Genomic DNA, 25,002 nt, shown 5'->3' on the forward strand with positions numbered 1-25,002 from the left:
GTCTGGGAAAATCCCAGATGCCGCGGAGCAGCTAGGCCCGTGAGCCATGGCCGCTGAGCCTGCGCATCCGGAGCCTGTGCTCCGCAATGGGAGAGGCAACAACAACAAAAAGTTGAGGGCTTTAGAAGTCTTGCCCTGGGCATATTAAGGCCCTGTAGGTTCAGAGGGAAGCTACTGGAGTCTGGCAGGGAGAGCTGCTGACACCTTGATGTCCCCTGGCTCTGGGGGCCTCCTGGGTTGGCCTCCATCATTCATTCAGTGGCACTGAATCCCCTTGAGGACCCAGCAGCCCTCACTCATCCCTCTTTCAGCTCACCTGATTTCTACTGACCTGCCTGGCAGGGTAGGTCACCCTTCCTGGCTTTACACTTGAGAAGGTAAATCAACGTAGAAATTGGATCCCTTCAATTTCTCTTCTTCCTTTCGTCACCTCTTTCTCTGGGAATTTTGAACAGCAGTGAGAACTCCTTACAGAAAGTGCAGGAGCAGACATGGACCAGTGACCTGAGTTCCAGGCAGATGTTGATGAAACAGGAAAGGAAAGGTGCAATTCCTACATCAACTATTAATTCAACAGATGTTTACCCCACACTCACCCTGAGCCGGACTCGTTCCAGGAACCGCCTGAGTCCTTGTCACTCATGTGAGCTCTCGGGATGTTGCGTGAAGACAGACCACTACACAGAGGATCTTGGAGGCGGCCTTGAGAAGACCTAAGTTTTGAATCCTGGACAAGCCCTTCACCTACAGGAGCGTATGGGTCTCCTGTGTGCCAGGCCACTGTTCCTGGCAGGGATGAGACCCGCTCCAGTTACGGAGGCAGTGCATGCAGTCTGACAGACGGCATCAGAAACACCATGAGAATCTTCTCCATAATGCGTGGGGACCTCCGCACCTGCACCCTGGACACGTGGCCTTTGAAACGTCTACACGGAAGGCTCAGGAGAGCATTTGGGCAGGATCACCAGGCCCCGCCTCGAAGGGGGCGTGGCCGGTCGGGAGCGCACTCCCGGGCCAGTCCCGCGAGACCTCACCCACCAGGCGCGGCTTGCGTTGCCCGGGCGACGGCGCCCGGGCGCGCAGGCGCAGTGCAGGCGTGCCCCGCCCCCCGCCGCCGCCGCCGCCGCCGCGCCTTCCCCTTTAAGCCCCAGCCGGTCGCGTCGCCGCTTCATGAATGGAGCCCACGTGACCAAACATCATGTGACGTCTGTGGAGCGGCGGCGGCGGCGGCGGCGGCGGCGGCGGCGGAGGATCCGGAGCCCCAAGCCTGGTCCGGCCCGGCCTTCCTAGTGCGCTCGGCCCGGCCCGCGCAGGCGGCGAGCTCCCACTCTGGGCCCGGAGCCCCCGCGCGGCCAGCCCCGCGCGGCCTCGGAGCGCCCGCCCCGCCCCGCCCCGGCCTCGGCCCGCCGGGCCCGCAGTGTGGTGGGTGAGTGCGGCGGCGGCCGGGCCGGGGCCGGGGCCGGGGGCCAGGGCCGAGCGGGGGGCGTGCGGGTGCTCCGATCCGGGGGCGGGTGCTTGCGGGGCCGCTGCTCCTTCCGGCGGCCTGTGGCGGCGTGGTCCGGGTGCTCCGGGCTTTGGGTCTGCCCTGTGCCCTGCTGGCGGCCCATGCCTCGATTTCCCCACCGGTCCGGAGCGGCTCCTGGTCCCTCCGCCGGGGGTACTGGGGTGGGCGCGCGGGCCCGCAGGGGCGGGTGGGGCGTGCGCTGGTCTTGCTCGGTGAAGCCGGGGAGTCCTGGAGGGAGGGACGGCCGGGGTGGCGGGAGGAAAGGGTGGGGTCGAGCGGGGCGCCCAGGGCTCCGTGGAAGAGCTCGGCGGCCCCAGCCTGAGCTGCTGATTCATCAGGTGTCTGTGTCAACGCCTCCCAGGCGCGGGGTCCTCGGCTGGCTAGGGGGAGGAAGCGGCACGTGGAGGGGGGGCTGGGAAGACCCTGCCCGCTCCGGCTTCGCTCCGTCACACGCTTGCCAGAGCCCAGAAGGAGACTTGCTGAGTCATCAGCATGAGGTCACTCGATGCTCGTCCTGATGCCTGGGGGGATTAGAGCTAGGGGCCTGAGAGGCCGGGAAACAGGGGTAAGAGGGAAACCGTGGGGAGTGAGAAGGGGCCAGGCCCTGGGCTGGGGCGTCTGCTTAAGTTTGGGCTGATGTGGGAGTTTAGGGTAGGGTGGGTGAGGAGTAAATACAGAGGTCTTGGTGCAGGTTATCCCGGGGTAGAGGGTGAAGCCCCTGGCCTGTTCATCCCCTCCCAGGCAGGCTCTTCTCAGGCTGCTGGTCCCTGACCCGCCTCTGGGACAGCTCCCCAAACTGGGAAATAGTTCTGAGTGAGAAGAGGGGAGGAGCTTAGGGGGGCCGTGCTTGCGGGCTGGGAAGTAGGCTTTCCCTATGACTGGTCTGTTTGGCCAGGCTGGGAAGTCTCCTGGTGGGAAGAGGCCGAGGCAGTGGGTGAAGGAGGGGTGCGTGTACTAGAGTCCTGGGTGACAGTGGACAGGGCAGAGGGCGAGTAGGCGCAGCTCTACCGGGAAATTGCAAATGAGAGGAGGCAGCAGGACTTAGACTCTGATCAGGGGAGCGAGGTGTCTGGTGAGCAGGCTGTGGCTCTCTTCGCAGCCTGGCCTTGGGGTCCGGGTTGAGGCTGCGGGTGGTGGTAACTTTGAGGGCGCCCAGCAGGTGGACTGGTGTGGATGGCATGGGTTGAAGAATCCCAATCACCCCAAAGTTGTTCCACTTGAGGTTGGGGCGCAGTATTGTGCAGGTTAGCAAAGAACGCGGCCCTGATGGGTGTCAGGCCAGGTGGTAGGGACTCCTGGGGAGTGACAGCCTCAGGGTGGTGTGGCTTGAGCCACTTTTCCTGGGTGTATGAATGGTTCCTGGTCTTCAGGGGTGGGGGAGTGTTTCGTCTAGACCAGAGCTGACCATTCTTGCCCATGCGTTCATGGCTAGGTAAGGCTGACCTTGTAGTTTGTCCTCAGACATTCCCTGCCGCTGCCCTCTCCCCCATCCCTGAGCTTATAGATGCCAGATGTCTTAACACTTCAGCTGATCTTTTGGCTGGAATTTTATGCCCCAGGAAAATGCAGATTCCTGGAGGGATGTTTTTTCAAATCTTCTCAGCTACTTATGCTTTGGTGGAAATTAAGTTTTAGACTTTTTTCAGAGGGCTTCTGGAGGAGGTGGGTCTAAAGGGCAGGGTGGGAGTGTAGCGTGCTAGGTGGGGGCTCCAGAGTGACCAAGGCCACACCTGCCTTGGCTTGGGAGGTTTGGCCACTGGGGTTTGCAGGACAGGAGAAGGAACAGGGGCGGGCTGGCCTCTTGTCTACTGTCCATGCCCTGGAGTTTGGGCCCAGGGGAAGGGGATGGAGTTCTTTCCCCTTTCCGGCTGGCTCTCACCTTGAGTGGGTGGCCCTGGGTACCTTGGTGGATCAGTGCTCTTGGGACCACCCATGCCTTCTCCACAAAATGTGCTCAGCCTCAGAGGGAGCAGAGGCGGGAGGAGGGCTGAGGGTTCTTGATCCAGTCTCTGGGATCCCCTCCCTCTGGTTTCTAGAGGTGCCCTGAGCCATCAATCCCAGCCCATGCCCAAAAGCTGTCTCTGTCCCATCAGTGTGTGTCCCCAGGTAGTGGAGACAAGGCCAGGTGGCTGGATGCATGGGCTTTGCTGAGACCCACCCCTCCCCCACCCGAGCACAAGCACACCTTTGATTAGGAGGCGGTTGGCTTCACTTGTGCTGAGTTCAGGGCTTCTGTGGAGGGTAAAATCTGCCGAGGAGGCACTTTTCAGCTCCCAGCCGCCACGCTCGGCACTTTTCTGTGTGATCTCTTCAGGAAGTCACCGTGTGCTCAGCATTCGTGGGGTGGAGGGAGGATGGCGGGTGGGAAAAGCTGGTGCCAGGGCTTTTCCTTTGGACTGACAGTGGCAGGACCAGTGCAGTGACGCTGTACCTGGACCTGAGGTTGGGGGAGCTCCTCCAGCTCTGCCTTGAGGACTTGACTCCGGGGGTAGGCGTGGGGCCCTGAGGACCTTCTGGCCTCCAGCTCCTCTGCCCCATCCTCTGCTCTGGAAGAACATTGGGGCCGGAGCCTCGGGGCATGGCTGTGGGGAGGCGTCTCTGGCCCCCTTGCCTGCAGCCTCGCATCCTGATGCAGGGCTGGGTGAGGAGGGGTCTCTACCCTGAGTGAGTGTTTGCCTCCACCTCCCCAGCCATACTTTAGTGACCTGATAGGGCTGAGAAGACCCCGCAGCCCCAAATTGCCTGAGTGCTTGTAGCTTCTCCAGGAGGGCACCACAGTGCTTGTTAGGCCTCCGTTTACCTCCCTGCATCTAACCTGGAAGGTCATGGAGGGAGTGGGGGTGGGCAGAGGGGGTCCAGCTGAGCCAGGAATCCCAGGACTAGGTGGGTAAAAATGTCCTTGGCAGGGCTGCGGAAAAGATGACCAAGTGGGTGGGAGGGGGGCCTCTGGTTTTTGTTCCTTGCCCTGTGGGTGCGGACCCTGAGCAGGGAGCCAGAGAGTAGTCAGTGGCCAGAGAGGGCTGAGCAGGCCGCTGGGGGGTCGATTGTGAGCACTCTTGTGAAATACCCTGGATGGGGTGGGGCAGAGTACAAAAGGCTGCAACCCAAAGCCACAGGATGGTTACTCCATCAGCAGCAGAGGTGGACAGAGAGGGCCAAGGGGCCTGGGGCCCGGCTTCTCCGGCTGGAGTGTCTGCCACCAGTAGGTTTGGGGAACTCCCACCAGTGTTAAAGACAGAGTCAGAGCTGGTTGGACAGCTCCGTTTGCTGCTCTTCAAAGTGAGCCGTCTGGGAGAATTGGCGCTCTCCTGCATCCTCTCCTCTGCCCGAGTCCCCAGCGGGGACACCCAGTGAGCCTTCATGGGAGCAGGGCTTTGCCCCAGGCCAGCTTAGGGGAGGTAGAGCCCTAGAGGACACGCTCACAGGGGCGCTGGCCCTGGCCCTCACCTGCTGCTGGCCAGGCTGGCCTTCGTCGCCCCAGCAGCTTGCTGCTGCCCGTCCCCTGGAGCTGTGTTGGCTGGCGGCCTTGGGGAGTGCCAGGCTGGTGAGAGAGCGGGAGCGATGTGCTGAGTCAGCATGACTCGCCAGGAACAGCCGTGCTCTGGGGCGCACTGGGGTTATTTTTAAAGCTCCCGGCTTCCTTCTAGGCTGGCCCCTCCCTCATCCTTCTAATCTCTCCCCTGGCCCCTTTTCTTGCCTCTGCCTCCCTAATAGCCCTTCAGTTCCCCTTCCCCCATCAGACCCTCCTGGTCTCCCACCTGGTTCCCTAGGGGCAGGGGGACAGGGAGCAGCCCAGCTTGGGAGAGGCGAGGCTGAAGGGCGGTCCTTGAGGCCAGGTATCAGGGGAATGGGCGGGCAAGGGGTGAGGCTGGGGACTGGGTGCCTTCCCCTGAGTGGGCAGAGGGTGTAAGGGGGCTCAGGGCTCTGTGTGGACTGGGGAGGGGAAGGGTCTCCAGGGTCCTGACCTACGCTCCCTGTCTCACAGAGTGCCTGCTTGCTGTGCCCTCGGGTTATGACGACCCCCAATAAAGGAAACAAGGCCTTGAAGGTGAGCAGATAGGGTGGGCAGTGTCTCAGGGCTGGGGTGGCACAGGGGCAGATTCCCCCACTTGGCCTGTGACCTCGTGCGCTATGCCCTCCCCAGGTGAAGCGGGAGCCGGGAGAGAATGGCACCAGCCTGACAGATGAGGAGCTGGTGACCATGTCAGTGCGGGAGCTGAACCAGCACCTGCGGGGCCTGTCCAAGGAGGAGATCATCCAGCTGAAGCAGCGCCGGCGCACGCTCAAGAACCGCGGCTATGCCGCCAGCTGCCGCGTGAAGCGGGTGACCCAGAAGGAGGAGCTGGAGAAGCAGAAGGCAGAGCTGCAGCAGGAGGTGGAGAAGCTGGCCTCGGAGAACGCCAGCATGAAGCTGGAGCTCGATGCCCTGCGCTCCAAGTACGAGGCCCTGCAGAACTTCGCCAGGACCGTGGCCCGAAGCCCTGTGGCGCCAGCTCGGGGTCCCCTTGCTGCTGGCTTGGGGCCCCTCGTCCCTGGCAAGGTGGCCGCCACCAGCGTCATCACGATAGTAAAGTCCAAGACGGACGCCCGGTCGTAGGGATGCGCTTGCCCAGGCGGGTCTGCAAGGGGCCAGTAGGCGCATGGCAAATTCAGCAGCCCTGTCCCCTTCTCCCTCCCTCCTCTTTCTCCTCTTCTCTTCTTTTCCTCCTCTCCTACCTCCTCCCTTCCCTGCAAAGCACAACCTGCACCCCAGGGGCGCCGGGCTGAGCCCCTTTGATCTCGTCGTTGTCATCGTGTGTTTTGTACGTTGGGATTGGTCAGTTTGGTGGTGACGTGGGGTCGCCCCCGCCCCCTTTGTCCCACGAGCAGGTGGGCTTGGAGTCCAGAGTCGGCCTGTGGGAGTGAACAGAGAGAAAGATTGACCGGGTGCTCTGGGGCACATGTGTCCCTGAGCAGGGAGGGCTGCAGGGCAGGAGAGAGGCTGTTCTCCTTGCAGAATGGCCCACAGGCTCTGACAGCCGCCAGGCTAGCGGGAGGCCGGGAGGCCGGGCAGTTCACTCTCAGCTCGGCCTGCAGGCATAGGTAGGCACTGCTCTGCAGAGTAGGCTGTCCCTGAGGGCCCTGGACAGGCGGGCCACTGGTCTGGCGCTGGGGGGGATGGGGTGTCGTGTGGCTGTGGGCCGGGGGCCTTGGCACTCACACCTGACGTGTTGCACTGAACAAGACCAAATCACTGGTTGTGAGCGTACGTGAAGGGTGTGTCCAGTGTCCTGCGATGGGTCCCGTGTCACTGTTTACATGACCTATTTGTGTGGTTACATAGCCCTTTATTTAAAAGAGAGAAGTTCCTTTTACGAAGTTATTAAATTATATGTTTAAAAGCTAAAGAAAAAAAAAGCTGCAGAGTATTTATAAAACTGTCTTTTTAAAAAAAAAAAAAGCGAGAACATTTGACCGTATAAACAGAAAAGGGAAGAAAGTATAATAGAAACTTTGCTACTTTAAAAAAAGAAAAAAAAATCCTTTCTTGTAAACTTACAGACAAGTCTTTGTGGCTGTTGAAGTTTAGTTTTTATATACACAGAGTTATCAGACGTTATTTATAAAACTTAGTTAAAAAAAAGACAAAAAAAAAGCCAAGCCGTGAGCGACCAGAAGGCGCGTCCTGACGTCCTCTTTGCTATCTCTTTTGCAATTGTACCGAAAGTGACTTACTCCTTTGCCCTTCCTGCTTCCGTCTCTTGCCGGTGCCGTGGTGTTGTCTGTGCCTGGTGAGGTCTTGTGCAGCGTCACGTGCTGGTGCTTCTGGTGACCTTTGACCTGTGGGTGTCACTTCTTGTGTCTGTTCTCCCGTGTTTGTTTTTTGGATTTGGTTGTGGTTTTGCTTCTGCTGGCTTGTCAGGCCTGGGCTGTAGTGCCAGGCTGCGCCTGCTCCAGTGGAGCTTGGGTGTCTGTGCCTCCAGCCCAGCCTCTTCTGCTTTGGCGCCCACCCCGAGCCCCCGGGGGGTCAGATGCAGGGCTCTGCCACACCCCTCTGCTGACCCTTGGTTTCGCATGTGTGTCTCAGGCTTGGGCTGATCCAGTGGCAGGGTAGGTGAAACTGGGGGTCATCCTGGGCCCCCCTCCCGCCCCCTCACTACTTCCTTGCCCACCATCTCTGGCCCTGGGTGGGGGCTTGCAGGGACCACAAGGAGTCACTGTGGGTGCCCGCCAGGCCAGGGCCAAGCTGCCCCCGACTGTCTTCCTTCTGGCCTCCAGTCAATGTGTTTGGGCTCCAGCCACCAATCTGGGGTTTGTTACGGTGGGTTTTGTGTGGGCCTCAGCAGGGGAACCCCAGGGGCCCGCGGCCCACTCATCCCAGAACTATTTCCATGCTGCGGGACGGTGCTTCCCAGGCAGAACCAGGTGGTTTCGGGGCCCACCTGGGGCAGCCCCTTCTTGCCTGAGGGCCTGGGGGTCTCCACCAGTGCCAGACAAGGGCTACAGTCTCCAGGACCAGGTCCTGTTCCCCCTCTCCCCCTGAACATGCTGGCAGCTCTTGGCTATGGGCCTTCTTTCAACTCCCTTTGGGGTCTGTGTCTTCCAGGGATCCACTGCTTGGCTTGTGGAGGTGCTTCCCCGGGGCTGAGCCCACCTCCCCGTCCTGGCCACTCGGTGAGGCAGCCAAGTCTCCCAGACTTGGCTCAGGCAGCTGCTCGTAGGCATGTGATGGGGCTGCCTGTGGTGCCTGCTCCCCAAGAGGCTACTGCCCTGGCTCTGGCCGTGTGGGGCTTGGCTACTCCTTGGAGTTGCTGGTTGGCTTCTCTGGGGGTCCTGAACCCCTGAAAAGGCACAGACAAGTGAGCTAATGAAAAGAAAAACAATGCGGCCAGGCAGGGTTTAACCTTGTGGACAGCAGAATCTTCATCCCAGAGTTTACAGTGTGCCTGTGGGATAGGAGGGGGGATGTGCTGTCAACTTCTGTTGTCTTGATGGGCTGATCTTGGCCCTAGATATTCAGAGACATTCCTGGCTGTACCCAGGTTGGCCTGCAATGGAGATTTTGACCATTGACTCTGAATCACTTAGTGGCTTCCTTTGCCTCCCTGCAGTCTGGCTTTGTCCACCTAAGGTCCAGACGAGAGTAGTTGATGTTTCTTGTAGCAGCAAGTTGGAATCACATCATAAGAATCCCTAAAGAGAGATCATGCCCTGTCCTGGACAGGGGGAGGGACAGGCTCCCCATGTCCAAGTACGGTTCCCACTTTTATCCTGGCTGGGAGGTGGTCCTCCATCTCTGTGCACCCCTGCCATGCTGTAGACCTAGAGAGAGGAGGGTTTGAGGGTGAGCATGTGCTGAACAGAAATTGCAGGTCCTTGGTTTGGTTTACAGACGCTTCTGGAGTTAGTGAAGCTATACTTCCTTTCGAGGTTTTTGGATTTGGAGCAACTGTTCCTTGGGTCTGGGGGAGCATCCTGCTCCCATCAAGCCAGTCTCTCTGGGGCTGCTGTGCCCCTTCTCCCCTTCACTTTGGTTATTGACAGTAGATCCTGTGTCCACATGTGACTGTTTGGCGTCTTTCTGATTCTCGTTAATTCGTTTTTCCTACTGTGAGTGTGTTGTGTTCTCTCTCCTCAACTTTTTGACACAGCGAATTGAGGGCTTTGGCCGAGGCCAAGTCTCCCAAACTTGTCCGCTAAGTAAACCATAATGTGCACCTTCCTTCACACCTTGCCCACATCCTCCCTATCCCAACATGGACACTCAGATTTCAGAGGAGAACCCTTTGAGAACAGGTCAGCTCCTGCCCAGAGTATGGCCCCAGGGAGCCCTCCCCATGGCTCTTGGCTGCTGCTCCAGGTGGCACTGCGTTTGTGCAGGTGAGAAGTTGTGGCTGCTTTGTGGTGTGCTGGTTTCTGTCGGGTGCCAGGCCTCCCTGGAGGCTTTTCTACTCTTGGTCCAGGCTTCAGGTCTGGGCATAACCCTGATCAGCAGCAGCAGCCTTGATGGTCGGTGGCTGGGCCCACGGCTCTGATCAGCTGCAGCCTGCTTTGGGATGGGTGGTCGAGCCCCATCTTGTCCCTGCGACTTCCCTCTCTGGGGTGGCCGGTTGGCCAAAGCTTCCGTCCACAGCTGGGAAGCCACAGCCTGCAACACTGTTTCCGCTCTAGGATCTTTTAAGTTACTTTTTTAGGCTGTGGTTTGGTGAAAGGAACCAACACATTAACGATTTTTTTCCCCAGAAGCCACTGAATAATTCTTGCTGGCCGGTTTTCGCCTTCCTTTTGGCTGTCTGGTTTTGAAGCAGATGGGAAGAGGCAGGGGTGTGCCCTCGAGACTGATGGCTTGTCCTGCTCTGGCCTTTGTGTCCTGAGCATGTGCTGTACCTGTTGGACCAGTCGCACACATTTCCACCCCACTCTGCAGCAGCAGCCTTGGTACGTGGGTGTCCCTTCAGTCTGAGCTAGAGTGTAGGAGAGCTTGTCCCCGATGACCTGTGAAGGGGGACCCCTCTAACAGCCTCATGTCCCAGCCCCACCCTTCCCCACATCCCCTCAATCTGAAGCCTTTAACCAAACGGGAGTGGGTACAGAAAGCCTTCTCCTGGCATCTTAGGGCAGCAGGACAAGGGCTGTCCAGTGTGTCCAGCTCTGCTGCTCTCCTGGCGCTGAGAAGTGGGCGGAGCAGAGTTGATCAGACCCTGCCTGCCCTGCCTAGGGCTGAAGACAGGAGGTGGGGTGGGTACGCTGGGATCTGCCGGGGTGGGCGGGGGTTGTTGAAGATCCAGGTGGGGAGGGGCCCCACTGGAGCACTCTGGCTGACCTGGGTGGCGTCGGCCTCGCGCCCTCCCTACCCTGTGCAGTATTTATTGCTAAATTATTGTCCAGGAGGGGCGGCACTGGGCCGGGCCCCGGGTATTTATTGCTGTACATAGTGTATGTTTGTGATATATAAGGTTTTCTTTATTTTGTATATGATCAATAAACACCTTTTAAAGAGACTGGCAGGTGCTTCCTTGGGGCGACGCAAGGGCGGGGCGGAAGGGCGGGGCGGGCCTCGCGCGCATGTGTCGGCGCGCGGCCTGCCGGGAGGCGGAAGCGGAAGCGCAAGTCTCCCCGGGAGAGATGGCCGCCGGGGGTCTGAGCCGGTTGGAGCGCAAGGCGGCGGAGCGGGTCCGGAGGCTGCGGGAGGAGCAGCAGAGGGAGCGCCTCCGCCAGGTACGGCGTTGCCCGCCCCGCGCCGCGCCCCCAGTCCGCGCCGCCCTCACCGCCTGCCCCGCGCCCGCAGGTGTCGCGCATCCTGAGGAAGGCGGTGGCCGAGCGCAGCGCGGAGGAGGGCCGGCTCCTGGCCGAGAGCGAAGACCTGGTGACCGAGCTGCAGGGCCGGAGCAGGCGGCGCGAGGGCCTGAAGCGGCGGCAGGAGGAGGCGAGTCCGGGGTGCGGGCGGGCCGGGCGGGGGCGCGGGCGAGCCGGGGCCGGCTTACGACCGGCTTCGGCGTCTCGGCAGGTGTGCGACGACCCGGAGGAGCTGCGGAGGAAAGTCCGGGAGCTGGCTAGCGCCGTCCGAAACGCCAAGCACCTGGTCGTCTACACGGGCGCGGGGATCAGCACGGTAAGGAGACGAGGCAGGGACGGCCGCGCCCCGGGTCGGCTCCCAGGTTGTGCGAAACACGGACCGCCGGGGGCGGGCGTGGGGCGCCCCCTTCTGGGTGTCGGACCCCAGCACCGAGCACCGTCTTCTGTTAAGCAACAGTACCGATTCGCAAAAGCTCGACTTAAAAGCACCTCTTGAGGGTCTTTCTTTTCTTAGAGAAACTCAGAACGACTCTATTTGGAACTTCGCAAAATAGAAAAACATTCTTAAATGCTTGAATTTTGTATTGTACCTAGTTAGAGACAGGAAAGGAAGAGGGATAAAAACGGGATGTAATAGTTTCGTGCTTGTCCTGAGATTATATATTGGCAGAGCTAAACCCCAAACTGTCTTCTGATTCCCCATTCGTTGTGTCCCCTGAATGTTGAAGTAAGGTAAGTGGAATGCAAGGCAGTATGCATTAGAGTGCACCAGGTAAGGAAGAGAAATGCTTTGGCTTTTGATAAGTTTTATCAGGAAGCTACCTGGGTGGTAGAATGTGACTAGCTTTGACAGTGTGGATAGCACGTTGTTAAATTGCTGGGTGCAAGTTGGGTGTGACCTACATGTAGGTCCAGCAGAGGTGAATAGCAAGGATTTCTGTGGAGAGGTCCGTAGGTGACGATAATAAACCATATAAACGAATGACTGTAACGTGAAGCTGGCTGTGCTAGGCTGCTAGAGTAGAAATCCAGATACGCCTTCTGTGGTCTCTGAGAGCTGGGAAACCCATCTGGTTGTTTTTTTATGAGAGGTGGCATTGAGTCTGGGCCTTGAAGGGTGGGTAGGATTTTACAGATACTTAGGAAGTAAGACACTCCATACAGGGATGACTGAAGAAGCCCAGTAGCGAGAATGCGTGAGGTATGTTAACTGCTTTAACTTATCAACACCTGGAGCCCTGGCACATGTGACCTCTTGTCATTATGTAAAAGCAGTAATGCCATCTTTTAAAGAACTGTAAGCAGCTGCTAAAGCCACTTGCTGTTCATTAATTTGCTCTGTTACTGTTTGAGGTTCCCTTTTTCCATGTGGGTCAGACCCACTGGTCAGGTGGGCATTTTTCTGAGCTTTAGCAACAGGGAAGAGACAGGGCTCCCTACAAGGGAGGTCACTCACACCTCAGGAAGCACAGGGCACCTTGATCCTGGCACACTATCTGTTTTCTTCTCTCGGGGTGGCTCTGTTTCACTGGATTGGGAACTTGGGAAACGCAGTAATGTTTATCTCATTGAAGAGGTTGGTCTGTGTGGAGGTAGGCCAGGAAACACTTACAGCATCAGGATGTGAGAACGTGGAGGGAGGCGTGCAGTGAGCCTAACCAGTCCTCCCTCTCAGTATGAGGACAGACGTGGCCACAGAGCCCAGGCTGTACTACATGCTAGAGAGTCTCCCAGGGCGGGCAGGGCTCCTTGGAGCCTAGAAGGATGAGCTGGACCAGGTTTGGGTGCAGGGGTCCTGGCAGAGGAAAGGAGCCACAGCGGGTGCACTCCATCTGGGAGGACAGGTTAGACTAGGAAATGCTCAGCCTGAGGAACGAATTGAGGCCAGTCTGTGGGCCAGCACTTCTCAAAGTGCTGGGAGAAATTATTGGGAATTCTGCCAGTGCCTACAGTGATGTCTTTTCACTGGGCTTATCTCCTTTCTGAACCTGCAGGCAGCTTCTATCCCAGATTACCGGGGTCCTAATGGAGTGTGGACGCTGCTTCAGAAAGGAAGAAGCATTAGGTAAGCAGCCTAGCACAGCCTTCCCACCTAGTTAAGCAGAGACCTGACCTTGAAGCTCTCCTCACCTTCATTTCCCTTCTACCTGGCAGTGCTGCTGACCTGAGTGAGGCCGAGCCAACCCTCACCCACATGAGCATCACCTGCTTACACGAGCAGAAGCTGGTAAGAGCCCAGGGTGGCTGGTGTACGGCCATCCTTCGGTATCCCCCTTGGATACCAAAAGCTGAGGGTGCTCAAGTCCCTTGTATAAAATGGCGTAGTGTTTGTATATAACCTGCACACCTCCCCCCATACTTTATTATTTACTTACTTATTTATTTTTAAAATAAATTTATTTTATTTTTGGCTGCGTTGGGTCTTCGTTGCTGCGAGCGGGCTTTTCTCTAGTTGCGACAACCAGGGGCTACTCTTCGTCGCGGTGCGCGGGCTTCTCACTGCGGTGGCTTCTCTTGTTGCGGAGTTCAGGCTCAGAAGTTGTGGCGCACAGGCTTAGTGGCTCCACGGCATGTGGGATCTTCCCGGACCAGGGCTCGAACCCACGTCCCCTGCATTGGCAGGTGGATTCTTAACCACTCGCCACCAGGGAAGTCCTCCCCACCCCCATACTTTAAATCATCTCTGAATTACTTGTAATACCTAATAAAATGTCAGTACCACTTAAAAAGATATAAATGCAATGTAAATGCTACACAGGTACTTGCCAGCGTGTGGCAAATTCAAGTTTTGCCTTTTGGAACTTTCTGGATTTTTTTTTTCCCGGAATATTTTTGATATTTGGTTGGTTGAATCTGCGGATGTAGAACCGTCAGATACGGAGGGCTGATTGTACTCACTGGGTCCACGGCGAGGACCGGGAGGGCCACTTTGGTGCCCAGGTGACAACTGCATCCTACTTCCATCAGCCAGTGGACCCTGTGATGAGTGCCCACCAAGCAGTTTAGATTCCTGGTTTGAGCCTACCTCTACTCCTCCTGTGTTTCCTCTCCAAGAGTAGAGAGCAGCCTCTCTGCTGAATCATCACATAGAGGGTCCACACAGGCCCAGAGCTCGTGAGGGTAGCCCCTTCCCCTTGTGTTTCTCTTGCATTTTTCCCACAGACCTCAGGAGCCACCTAGATACAGGGGAGGCTAGTAGGAAACCTCTGGAGATCCTCTGCTAAGCACCTGCAACCGAGTGGGGAAGGGGTCGAGCCTCCTGGGCCTTCAAGGACCTGAAGCATGATGACCCAAGAGAGCATCAGTTTGGGCCCCAAGCTCCTTTCCAGCCAAGAGGGGGCGGTGCAAACATTTGCCATCCTAGGGGCTCCTAGGGCTTCTGAGTCTTTGGGGGTGGGCCCAGGGCCCTCCCCACCGGAGCTTCCTGAGTCCTACTGGGACCAGCCTGTTGCCCTGGGTTTGCCTTCAATGCTTTGTGCAGGGTCGGAGTTGCCGCTGGCTTGGGGGCTCTGGGGCGGGCAGGGCTCGGTATGGTTTCACTCCTGAGTGCTGCTTCCCCCCTTCCTCCTGCTGACTGCCACTGTCGCCCTTCCAGGTGCAGCACGTGGTGTCTCAGAACTGTGACGGGCTCCACCTGCGGAGCGGGCTGCCTCGCACAGCCATGTCGGAGCTCCACGGGAACATGTATATCGAAGTGAGCGGTCCCTCTGGGACTCGGGGGACTGGGCAGGCCAGTGGCTCCTGCTCACAGGGCCCTACTCTCCTCAGGTCTGCACAGCCTGCACTCCCAACAGGGAGTATGTGCGGGTGTTTGATGTGACGGAGCGCACCGCCCTGCACCGACACCAGACCGGCCGCACCTGCCACAAGTGCGGGGCCCAGCTCCGGGACACCATCGTGCACTTTGGGGAGAGGGGGACATTGGGACAGCCTCTGAACTGGGAGGCGGCCACCCAGGCTGCCAGCAGAGCAGACACAATCCTGTGCTTAGGCTCCAGCTTAAAGGTATGCGAATGGCACTGTGGATGGGAACGGGTGAGCCTTCCCGCAGCTGGCCAGCTCAGCCTTAGACCCCAGCTTCCTGTAGCCTCCTTCCCTGGTGTGTGTGTGTGGTCTGTCTGTCCATCCGTCCATTCCCGCAGGTTCTAAAGAAGTATCCACACCTCTGGTGCATGACCAAGCCCCCCAGCCGGCGGCCCAAGCTCTACATTGTGAACTTGCAGGTAACTCAGGTGCTCAGAGGTGCCTCCCTACACCTGGGCCTTAGGAGAGCCAGCAGTCCCTGGGACATTTATGTCCCACACTAATGCACCACGAGGTCTGGCTGAGTAGGGGCCAAGGCCAGCAGGCCATTGGGAAGGAGTGAGGTGCTGTCCTCACTTACCTTTTCCTGTCCCCAGTGGACCCCGAAGGATGACTGGGCTGCCCTGAAGCTGCACGGAAAGTGTGATGACGTCATGCGGCTCCTCATGGATGAGCTGGGCCTGGAGATCCCCCGCTACAGCAGGTGAGGGGGCACAGACACATCCCCCACTTCCCTGCCTCTGTGTGGATGGGTTGTATCTGTTGTCTTTTGTGAGCTGAGTGTAGAGAAAGCTCTGAGCTGCGGCAGATGGCATCTGAGGCGTGACTGCAGTGTGGTGGCCTCTGCAGGGACCAGCCCCAGCATTGGCTGAGGTGTCCTGGCTGGCGTGATTCCTGTGGGGAGAGGGAATCTGCCAGGGCACACCTGGATGTCCCCCTTCACCTCAGGCAGCCTGGACGGGAAGGTGCCTTGAAGGGATGTGCTCTCAGCAACTCTGCTCGTCAGGATCTGGGTGCACTGGCTTGGGGAGCTGGAATACTTTGGGGAAGCTTAAACAGATTGTGCCTGAATACAGAATTTGTGATAATTGAGATGTGGTGTGTGTATTGAGTGAAAAGTTTACACTTTCTTTCTCTGTGAATTTTCAGGGTCTTATAGGGGAAATCAATAACTTCTTTTAATCAAAGGGTTGGAGAATTAAGGATCCCTTCACCTTCTGGGCCTGGCAATTCTTGTATGTTATGTTTGTGGTGTTCTGTAATGTGGGCCTGTTGTGTACTGTACTTTTTTTTTTTTTCCACATTAACTTAGCTCATTTTCTTTATCAGTGCTTATCTGTATATTAAGTTTATGATATGTGGTTCTACATCTCAGTCAGACACATGATCTCTTCACGATGTAGTGTTTAGGCCGCGCCTCCCTAGTCAGCTTCCCTCCCATCAAGTCCTGCAGTCTGGGAAGGGGAAGAGGGTCTGGTCTACCTGTCCCTGGCCGTACAAGTGAAAGGTGGGGCCCAGAGTTGGCTAGTGACTCACCCCTCCTGGGGCTACTGCCGCCCTACCCCATGTGTGCACAGCCCCCTCAATCACCGACGAGGACTGAGTTCTGCAGAGGCTGGGCTAGTCTGGGTGCTAGCCTTTGAGTTACTTGCGGAGCTTACCCCTCTCGCAGATGTTGTGGAGCTACCACTGAGCAAAGCCCAGCCATGGTTAAGACGTGGGAGGGACGCAGGGTGACCTCAGTCAGCTTTCCCGTCCTGGGGCGGGTTGTGATTGTGAGGGGCTCCCAGGCACGCCTGACCCAGCTTTCCCTTTGCGTAGGTGGCAGGACCCCATCTTCTCGCTGGCCACTCCCCTGCGTGCGGGTGAAGAAGGCAGCCACAGTCGCAAGTCGCTGTGCAGAAGTCGAGAAGAACCTGGGCCTGGGGACCGGGGTGCACCACTTAGCTCAGCCCCTGTCCTGGGCGGCTGGTTTGGCAGGGGCTGCACCAAGCGCACAAAAAGGAAGAAAGTAACATAACCTGTTGCATGACCGAGAACAATGATGGCACTTTGCAAATGACCAGGACTCTTCTTCTTCAGGGGCAAGTGGCACTGTTAAGGCCAGGACTGCCCCTGGAATTCTCTGGGGGTGACATTTTCACCCTGACATGTTTAGCCATTTGTCATTGTGGAAAGCTCCCTTGCACTGCTGTGGTTGCCCCCCTGCATGGGCCTAATGATGGAAGACACCTCGCCCAAGCAGCCTCTTCTAAAGAGGTGGCAGCCACACCCTCTGTGAAAACAGGACTCGTGTTATTTCACACTTGGCCACAAAGAGGAAGCACACGGCTGCCTTACCTCATTCACTAGGCTAGTCTCAGGGGCCTCAACTGTATTTCTACCACTTCTTACTAAAAATGTTAAGTTTATAGAAGCCTTTTTCTGTATTGGGTATGCTGCAAAGGAGTGGTTTTTGAGCCTTGGCTCTCCAGGCCTTTTTATTGTTATTAAACATCTCTGCACTGTCTTCCTCGTGTCACTGAGTGACTGCCTTTCTGAAGCGGTGGGTGGGAGCGGGCGCCTGGCGAGACTCCTGGAGGGGCGGATGCGCCCCACGTGGTCCTGCCCCAACCGCCGCTCCAGGTGGGAGCTGCGGGCTGGTGGGCGCAGGCTATTGGCCGGGAGCGGAGGGGCGGGGCTCGCCATTGGCCTCTCCAGGGAGGTGAGGGGGCGGGGCTCCGCGCGCGGGGCGGGGCGGCGCTCGGCATTGGCTGTGAGAGGCGGGTGAGGCCCGCGTGACGGCGCATGCGTGCGCGAGCTGCGGGGCCTGGGAGTGGGGAGCCGGCCGTGCCGCGCTGCCGGTTCGAGGCCATGATCCGGAACGGGCACGGGGAGGCAGGCGGCGCCGAGCGTCCGGGCCCAGGGGGCAGGCGTGCCGTGCGGGTGTGGTGCGACGGCTGGTGAGCGCGGTAGGGGGCGGGGGGCACGGGCGGGGCCGCGGTGACAGCTGCGGTCGCCTTCGCCGGGGTCGGGCGGCCGGCTAGTGCGGGGCGGGCGGCGCCTCGGCCGCGTAGGACGCCTGGAACCCGGGTCACCGCGTCGCCGCGGGCAGCGCGGCTGAGGGTTGCTGGAGTCTTTCTGCGGATCTCTACATGAGCGCCTTCCCCGGACGCTCCTTCTTTCACGTTTGCCTTTAAGCCGGAGACCCAGCCAGGCTGTCCCACCTGCCTAACTCGTGCACGATAGTGGCCAAAGTTGCGTGTCTAACCTTGATGACTTTAATCATTTCAGTGCCCTAGGAGCTCTTTTTCTCCAAAGGAGCCGTGCACCCAAAATGTCTTCCCAGAGTTCTCCTTGTCCGGCTCCCAGCTTGCCGGCACAAAACCAGGAAGGTTCTCCTAGGTATCTGGGCAAGCGTCAGCGCAGGCATTGCCCGATCTGTGTAAGACCCTAATGAAGCCCCCAGGCTCCTGGGTCCATCTGAGGAGGGCTACAGTGCCGAACTGTCCTCTTTTCTGGCAAGCCAGACAGCTGGAGTGGTGTTGAGATAGGTTTGAGGCCGTCAGCAGACAGGAGGAAAGTGAACCTCTAGTGATAAGTTGACGACTTGGATGCTTCCTTAGACCTTATTTGATGGAAGCAGAGAAAGAAAAACATCTGGCTAGCCCAGGGCTTCAGCGGCCAGCAAGTGGGGCTGCCATACTCCTGGGCCTGCACCTGAGTCACCTTGTGGAGGGGGCGTGGCTTCCTGTCCGTTGACTCTGACCTTGGCCCTGACCAGGCCTGGCCCCTGCCCCAGCAGGCCACAGCCACAGGCCACAGTGACTGGGATACAGCCCGGACCCAGGTCCACCCTGCATTCTGTGCCATGCACCCTCCTTCTGCCCAGCCTGTCCAGTGGGCACAAGGGCCTGCCAGGCTCCTGAATTTGGACTTCCCTCTTCCCTAAGCCCAGGACCAGAGCCCTGTGCCCCACAGGCTTGGCTGCTGGGGCCTGATGTGCTGGGGTGGGGCTAGCAGGTGGCGCTGAGTAGAATGGTTTTGTACACCTGGGTCACCTGGAGAAGCAGGGACAGCTCCACCTACTCAGAGGGCAATACAAGGCTGGGAAGAAGCAGAGTGAGAATGAGGGCCCACCTCAGGGCCCACAGAGAAGTGGATGTCCCCTCCGCCACACATGGCAACCCGAGTGGAGCTGCTGTGGTGCTGTGTGTGGCCTTCAGCTGAGAGTTCACTCTTAACCAGGCCTGGATTTGAGGATGAAAGCTCTAGTACCAGGTGATAGGGAGGTGGTTGTTGGCCCCAGAGAGCAAAGCTTCACTGAGTTTCCAGAGGCCTTGGGGAGCAGGCAGGATTTCTAAAGCCAGTGACTGCCCTTGTTCATTGGCTGGACTTTGTTTTGTGTTGGCCCCCAGGACTGTCTGGCTGTTTCACAGTAGTACAGAGCCCAGTCCACCCCTGAACTAACATTGCCTTCTATTACCTTTCAGAGGGACTGCCTGTGACAGTTTGTATTTGGGAAGGGGAGGGGCTGAGGGCAGAGTGCTGTCCCAGGTGTGGGGAGCAGGGGCTGTTCTGTGCACTCACCAGCCCTCAGGTCTGCCAGGCCTTGTCCCCGGGCACAGCCATGCTCGCTCAGTCTGACCTTGAGCCTAGGGGCCAGTAATGTGGAGAGCTGAGCACCCCGCCCCTCTGAAAGCCCAGGCCCAACCGGACCCTGGGAGCAGTTGCCCATGGTGGCTTCCCAGAGGGCTTCCTAAGGACACTGCAGAGGAGCAAGACTGCACCCCCAACACTGGGATGATGGCCCTGCCCTCTCCACAGCTATGACATGGTACATTATGGCCACTCCAACCAGCTGCGCCAGGCACGGGCCATGGGTGACCACCTCATCGTGGGTGTACACACTGACGGTAAGCCGGGCTGCCAGGCCCACCCTCCTCCCCCACGCCTGTGACAGACGCCACAGGTCCCCTTGGGTAGGGCCAGGCCCAGCCGTCCTCCCCAGAAGTGCAGCTCCACAGGCTCGCCCCAACCCCGGCCCAGGCCAAGCCATCCAGAGCTTTCCCGTCTTGCATCCTGTCGTGAGCTTGGGGGGCAGGGGTGGTCCAGTGGATCAGTCCAGGTATGCCGCCCACTTCCTACCCCCTTCCTGGTTCCCAGGGCCTTAGAGGACAGAGCACCCAGCCATCAAAAGGGAACCCCGGACCGTACCTGGAACTCTGGTTGGCTGGGGGTGAGGGGCGTGCAGTTACCCAGCAAGTGCATCCGCAGCACCTGTACCGGCTCACAGAGGACAGAGCAGGGCTGCTCCTTGTGGTCCTGCCTTGTGAGCTGAGGGCCCGATGAGAGACAGCCTCCCACCGTGAGCCCTCATGTGGCCGCAGACCCTGCTCGATTCTGGGAGGGGACTTCTGAGGAGGAGCCAGTGAGCCTGTGGCCAGCCTTCCAGTGGTCACCCACCTTGTTCTTTGCCCTCCTCTCTCTCCCTAGAGGAGATCGCCAAGCACAAGGGGCCCCCGGTGTTCACTCAGGAGGAAAGATACAAGATGGTGCAGGCCATCAAGTGGGTGGACGAGGTGGTGCCAGCAGCCCCCTATGTCACCACGCTGGAGACGCTGGACAAGTACAGCTGCGACTTCTGCGTCCACGGCAGTGAGTCGGCAGGGCAGAGCCCCCGGGGCAGGGGAATTGGGCAGCTCCAGACCTGACCATCAGAGGGGCATCTGGAGGTGCCGGCCTCTTCACACTTTGGGGAGCACAGAGCTTTTGAGGGTCTGAGGAAGCTCTGGGTCCTTCCCCAGAAAGGAGCGCATGCACACCAGGGCAGGCCTGGAGCCGGGGTATGGGCCTGGAGGTCTTCATGGCTTTGGGTTAAGATCCTTGTTCTCGTGTGCGTGTCACCCCTTAGATGATATCACGCTGACTGTAGATGGCCGGGATACCTACGAGGAAGTGAAGCAGGCTGGGAGGTACAGGTAAGCTCTACTTGCTGAGTGCCCTGCTTTTCGAGGAGCGGGGCTCCCAGGTCCCATCGAGCTCCTTCTGCCTGTGAGGGCAGCGTCCGGGCCGCAGCCTGTTTCTCGTGGCCTGGACTGGAGCTGGGGGTGCCATACATCTGCATCGCCCAGTACGGTAGCCACTGGCCCCGGGCAGCTGCTAAGCAGGGGAAACGTGGGGTATGACTGGGGAGCTGGCTTTTGTTTGAGTCACTTTAATTGAAAAGGCCAGTGTGGCCAGCAGCTCGAATGGGGCAGTGAAGCCTGGGGTTCCCTTGGCAGGGAGTGTGTGATGAGGCACGACCTGGGCGTCAGTGGACAAAACAGGACCAGAGCCACCCTGTATGGCCTGCTCACCCCGACACTGCGAACTTGGGGCTTAGTGACAGCGTTCTGTCCAGTCATTTCCTTTGGTTGATAAAATCTCAGTGGTCCCTCCACTCTCCTGGTCTTGGTTTTTTGTTGTGGCTGAGAGTGGCGAGGAGACGCCCGGGTCTGTGCACAGCATGGCTGGGGGCTGGACCACGGTAGACTCAGCCACAAGCAGAGTTGCCCTTAGGTGGGGCAACTTAGGTGCCCATAGGAGGTGCAGCCTTGCAGGTGTGTCCCAGGATGAGAGCCCCACCCCCAACTCTTTTCCCAGAGAATGCAAGCGCACCCAGGGGGTGTCCACCACAGACCTCGTTGGCCGCATGCTGCTTGTGACCAAGGCCCATCACAGCAGCCAGGTGAGTCTTGGGGCCAGAGCGGAATCCCCGAGGTCCCAGAGCTGGGAGGGAGGGATCGCCTACCCCACCCTTGCCCCTCAGTGGGCACTAGGACAGCAAGCTTCAGTGTCCTGGGGTTGGTTGCGTCTGGAGGGCAAGGCCCCTCAACCCCCTGCCCTTCCGTGCAGGAGATGTCCTCCGAGTACCGGGAGTACGCAGACAGCTTTGGCAAGGTGAGTGTCACCTGTGCTGTCTGGGCCGCTGCCCAACCCCCAGGCCACCCCTGGGGAAAGGCTGGCCTGGAGCCTTGCCCTCTACCCTGCTCCCTGCTTTCTGGACACTGACCGGGTACTGACCGCCGGTCTTGCTGGCTGGCCGGTCCCAGCAGCCACTGCATGGAGGAAAAGTGAGGACTGCCCGCATACGAGGGGTCTCTAACCAGGTGCCCTGGTCCTCTCTCCCTCTGTAGCTCTCTCACCCGACACCCTCCAGGGAGACACTTTCCTCAGGAGGCTCCTCCCAGGTGACCAGACGGTGGCCTCAGGGTGCCAGGTCCCCACGAGGGCCATGTCCACTGGCCTCTTCCTAGCGGGTTCGTTGCCAGGCCAAGGTGGTGTTGGCTGCAGCGCCTGCTTGGCCATGGGACAGAACCCCAGTCCCACCGGCCATAGCGGCCCTGCCCAGCCTGCTTGTGGTGTGAACCAGGCACCTGCCAGCCAGCCCTCGGCATCCCTGCCTGAGATGTCTGCCTGGAAACAACAGCAGAGCGACAAGCGAGTGGCAGGCTGTGGCTAGGGGTTTGGAGTCCCGGCCTATAGCCCCCATGCCTGCCCCCGCCATCTCACACCAGTGCCGCCCAGAGCAGACTGACAGGCGGATGCGGGCAGGCCCAAGGATGGGCACAGGCAAGGGACGTGCCTGCGAGGCCTCTGTCGCTGACCAGGTTGTTCTCGGCTTACAGTGTCCTGGGGGGCGGAACCCTTGGACGGGGGTGTCCCAGTTTTTACAGACATCCCGGAAGATCATCCAGTTTGCTTCGGGGAAGGAGCCCCAGCCGGGGGAGATGGTCATCTACGTGGCTGGTGCTTTTGACCTGTTCCGTATCCTCTGGGACTGGGTCGGGAGTTGTCCCTGCCCCAGGCCTTTTCTGTGCATTTCCACATCTGCCCCAGCGGGCTGTGGGGGCTAGAGGGGCCTCCCTGACTCTCGAAGGCCCAGGATTGCGGTGGGGTGCAGGGGCGCCACTGTCAGCATGGAGAGGCACGAGCAGGTGGGTGGGAAGGTACCTGTCTGAGCCCCTGCTTCTGTGGGCGGCCGCTCCTCGTTGGTTCCTCAGTCCTTAACCTGGGCGCAGACATCGGGCACGTGGACTTCCTGGAGAAGGTACATGGCCTGGCGGAGAGGCCCTACATCATCGCCGGCTTGCACTTTGACCAGGTCTCACCCCGGGCAGCCGGTAGCGTGGGGGCTCTGGAGGGGCTCCTAGGGTTGGGGTTGGGCACAGGCGAGGTAGAGGTGGCAAGCTTGGGCCTCTTCCCAGGGAGAAGCCCAGGAGAGCCTCCCATCGAGGGCTTCCCCACACTGGCAGACGCCCCACGAGGGATTGTTGGGAGGGAGCACGGCCTCACTCCCACCCCAGCCCACCCCTGAGGTCACCAGCTGACCCAACCTTGTTCTGGCTCTAGGAGGTCAACCACTACAAGGGGAAGAACTACCCCATCATGAACCTGCATGAGCGGACCCTGAGCGTGCTGGCCTGCAGGGTGAGTGCAGGCGGGCAGGTGGCAGGCCCAGTGGCGCCTCCTTCCAAGGCTGGAGCTGCTTCTCCGCAGGACCCTCCCTGGGGTACAGGAGTCTGGGGCTTCACCATGCTGCCTCTCAGCCCCTACCCCGCAGCCTGGTGAGGCCCATCTAACCAGCTGTGCTCCCTTTCCACCCAGTATGTGTCCGAAGTGGTGATTGGGGCCCCGTACTCGGTCACAGCAGAGCTCCTGGATCACTTCAAGGTGAGGACGGGGCTCCTGGCGGGCGGCTTCCAGGGAGAGTCTTGACTGAGTGGCGCCAGGCCAGCTCTCTGAGCCCAGGCTGCTTCCCTGGAGAGGGCCTTCTGGGGGCAGGGGACCATGGGTGGAGATGCTGGGAGGGCGCCCTGACCCCCGCCTCCTCCCCAGGTGGACCTGGTGTGTCATGGGAAGACAGAAATCATGCCTGACAAGGATGGCTCCGACCCATATGAGGTGGGTCATGCTGGGCCCTCGACAGACATGTGATGGCCACTGTCTGATGCTTCCCAGCCACCTAACGCCCCCGCACCTCATCATGCCTGTCTGGGAAATGGGCGGGATGACAGCTGCCACGCTAGTGGCCTCACGGCTTAAGGAGGCAGGTTGCTAACGGGTGGGAATAACTGCCCCCACCATAGTGGGGTGGGAACTCTCTGAACCAGGGCAACAGGGCAGTCTTCTTGGGGTCCAAAGGAGGGCTCTCACCTCCTCCTCCTCCTGGCCTCCAGGAGCCCAAAAGAAGGGGTATTTTCTGTCAGATCGACAGTGGGAATGACCTCACCACGGATCTCATTGTCCAGCGCATCATCAAGAACAGGTGAGTCTCAGCCAGGCTGCTGGGGGCACGGGAAGCCGCTGAGGCTTGGGTATGGGTGCACCACTCACCCCCACCTGGCCCCCAGGCTGGAGTACGAGGCCCGGAACCAGAAGAAGGAGGCCAAGGAGCTGGCCTTCCTGGAGGCCATGAGACAGCAGGAGGCGCGGCCTGAGAGGGAGAGCGACTGTGACTTCTGACCAGAGGGGAGAGGTCGCCAAGGGCCCTCCGAGTGCTGGCCCTGTCCCAGCCCTGCCTCGAGAGCTTGGCTCGGTTTTTAACAAAGCTGCGGTGCCCTCCTTTCCAACCACCTGGCCGTGGAAGGGCTGGTGTGGAGGACACTGCCTTTCACCCTGCCCGTGAGGTGTCCGTCTTGCAGCAGGCCCTCCTGCCCTTCCTGCCGAGCTGCACAGTGAGGGGATCCAGCACAGTGGAGCAGCCCAACAGGCAGGGTGAGCAGGGGGCACCTTCAACAGAGGGGTGCCACCCTGCGTGCCCGGAAAGGCCCAGTTTCCATCCTTTCGGCTCCGCTGCTGCTCTCCATTCTGCCCCCAGGAAGCTCCTGCAGACCCTGGATGCCCCCCACCGCCCAGCTCGAGGCCGTGGCCTTCCTGCCCGCCCGGCCTCCGTGGGAGCCAGCATCAGGGAGCAGTGACCCAGGGCCCCGCCCCCTTTCCTCCTCAGAGTGCAGACCATGCCACCTCCCACATGAGCGGCCTCTGCCCTGCAGTGTGTCCCTGGCGCCCCGGGGCCTGTCGCCCGGACGCTGCACCCCCTGCTTCCCGGGCCAGCCTCCCCACAGACTGTTCTCGGTTTTGTACCTGACTAGCTGGTGTGCAACCGAATAAACCTGCTAGGAGGTGCTCTGCCTCAGGCTCTCAACCCTGCAGGGCAGGACCAGGAAACCCACCACCTTGGCCGTGCTCCCCGTTGCCCACCCAGCAAGGAGGGGGCCAGCAGGCAGCATGATGGCAGCAAGGAACCCCCCAGATCTGGGCCCCCAGACACCTCCAGCTGCCTCCCACGTGGCAGGCGACAAAAAAAGGGGAGGGAGGCAAGGACCAACAGAGTACCTTTGGCCCCAGTGTCTGTCATGGGGAAAATGAGAGGCTGACACCCCGCGGCCCACATA

At 59.5% G+C, this 25,002-nt stretch overlaps 3 protein-coding genes across 10 annotated transcripts; all 3 read left to right on the top strand.

Annotated features, from left to right (window-relative positions):
* Positions 1-1,271: 1,271 nt before the first annotated feature.
* Positions 1,272-10,485, top strand: MAFG (MAF bZIP transcription factor G). 3 transcript variants are annotated; one of them, XM_033847458.2, is made up of 3 exons: positions 1,272-1,426; positions 5,490-5,552; positions 5,649-10,485. In XM_033847458.2, exons 2-3 carry the CDS (start codon positions 5,517-5,519, stop codon positions 6,099-6,101), a joined length of 489 nt encoding a protein of 162 aa, XP_033703349.1. In that variant the 5' UTR covers positions 1,272-1,426; positions 5,490-5,516; the 3' UTR covers positions 6,102-10,485. The 3 variants fall into 3 exon arrangements, with proteins under 3 accessions (XP_033703349.1, XP_033703350.1, XP_019796266.1); XM_033847459.2 differs by having other exon boundaries at positions 1,278-1,422; XM_019940707.3 differs by lacking the exon at positions 1,272-1,426 and adding an exon at positions 4,404-5,340.
* Positions 10,486-10,546: 61 nt separating this feature from the next.
* SIRT7 (sirtuin 7) lies at positions 10,547-17,093 on the top strand. 2 transcript variants are annotated; one of them, XR_002177450.2, is made up of 10 exons: positions 10,547-10,702; positions 10,773-10,910; positions 10,992-11,096; positions 12,775-12,845; positions 12,935-13,007; positions 14,376-14,474; positions 14,549-14,785; positions 14,868-15,003; positions 15,181-15,287; positions 16,406-16,544. XR_002177450.2 is itself a non-coding variant. In XM_019940706.3 (10 exons), exons 1-10 carry the CDS (start codon positions 10,550-10,552, stop codon positions 16,602-16,604), a joined length of 1,263 nt encoding a protein of 420 aa, XP_019796265.2. In that variant the 5' UTR covers positions 10,548-10,549; the 3' UTR covers positions 16,605-17,093. The 2 variants fall into 2 exon arrangements, 1 of the variants encoding a protein (XP_019796265.2); XM_019940706.3 differs by having other exon boundaries at positions 10,548-10,702; positions 14,923-15,003; positions 16,406-17,093.
* Positions 17,094-17,367: 274 nt separating this feature from the next.
* On the top strand, positions 17,368-24,733 carry PCYT2 (phosphate cytidylyltransferase 2, ethanolamine). Of its 5 annotated transcripts, none has more exons than XM_019940699.3 (14): positions 17,368-17,526; positions 19,391-19,479; positions 20,060-20,221; positions 20,478-20,544; positions 21,209-21,293; positions 21,461-21,505; positions 21,742-21,795; positions 22,234-22,372; positions 22,627-22,709; positions 22,958-23,035; positions 23,213-23,278; positions 23,444-23,509; positions 23,785-23,873; positions 23,959-24,733. In XM_019940699.3, exons 1-14 carry the CDS (start codon positions 17,372-17,374, stop codon positions 24,068-24,070), a joined length of 1,290 nt encoding a protein of 429 aa, XP_019796258.3. In that variant the 5' UTR covers positions 17,368-17,371; the 3' UTR covers positions 24,071-24,733. The 5 variants fall into 5 exon arrangements, with proteins under 5 accessions (XP_019796258.3, XP_019796262.3, XP_019796259.3 ...); XM_019940703.3 differs by having other exon boundaries at positions 22,627-22,655; XM_019940700.3 differs by lacking the exon at positions 21,742-21,795.
* The last annotated feature ends 269 nt before the right edge of the window (positions 24,734-25,002 follow it).

Source organism: Tursiops truncatus, chromosome 20, assembly GCF_011762595.2.
Source record: "Tursiops truncatus isolate mTurTru1 chromosome 20, mTurTru1.mat.Y, whole genome shotgun sequence".
NCBI classification, from domain to species: domain Eukaryota; kingdom Metazoa; phylum Chordata; class Mammalia; order Artiodactyla; family Delphinidae; genus Tursiops; species Tursiops truncatus.

Coding starts and splice junctions, on each gene's coding strand:
- MAFG (XM_033847458.2), top strand. CDS start 5,517: ATGACGACCCCCAATAAAGGAAACAAGGCCTTGAAG. Junction 5,553..5,648: donor AAGGAAACAAGGCCTTGAAG/GTGAGCAGATAG, acceptor TGCCCTCCCCAG/GTGAAGCGGGAGCCGGGAGA.
- SIRT7 (XM_019940706.3), top strand. CDS start 10,550: ATGTGTCGGCGCGCGGCCTGCCGGGAGGCGGAAGCGGAAGCGCAAGTC. Junction 12,846..12,934: donor CAGAAAGGAAGAAGCATTAG/GTAAGCAGCCTA, acceptor TCTACCTGGCAG/TGCTGCTGACCTGAGTGAGG. Junction 14,475..14,548: donor ACGGGAACATGTATATCGAA/GTGAGCGGTCCC, acceptor TACTCTCCTCAG/GTCTGCACAGCCTGCACTCC.
- PCYT2 (XM_019940699.3), top strand. CDS start 17,372: ATGCGTGCGCGAGCTGCGGGGCCTGGGAGTGGGGAGCCGGCCGTGCCG. Junction 21,506..21,741: donor ACGCAGACAGCTTTGGCAAG/GTGAGTGTCACC, acceptor CTCCCTCTGTAG/CTCTCTCACCCGACACCCTC. Junction 22,373..22,626: donor TGGTGCTTTTGACCTGTTCC/GTATCCTCTGGG, acceptor ACCTGGGCGCAG/ACATCGGGCACGTGGACTTC.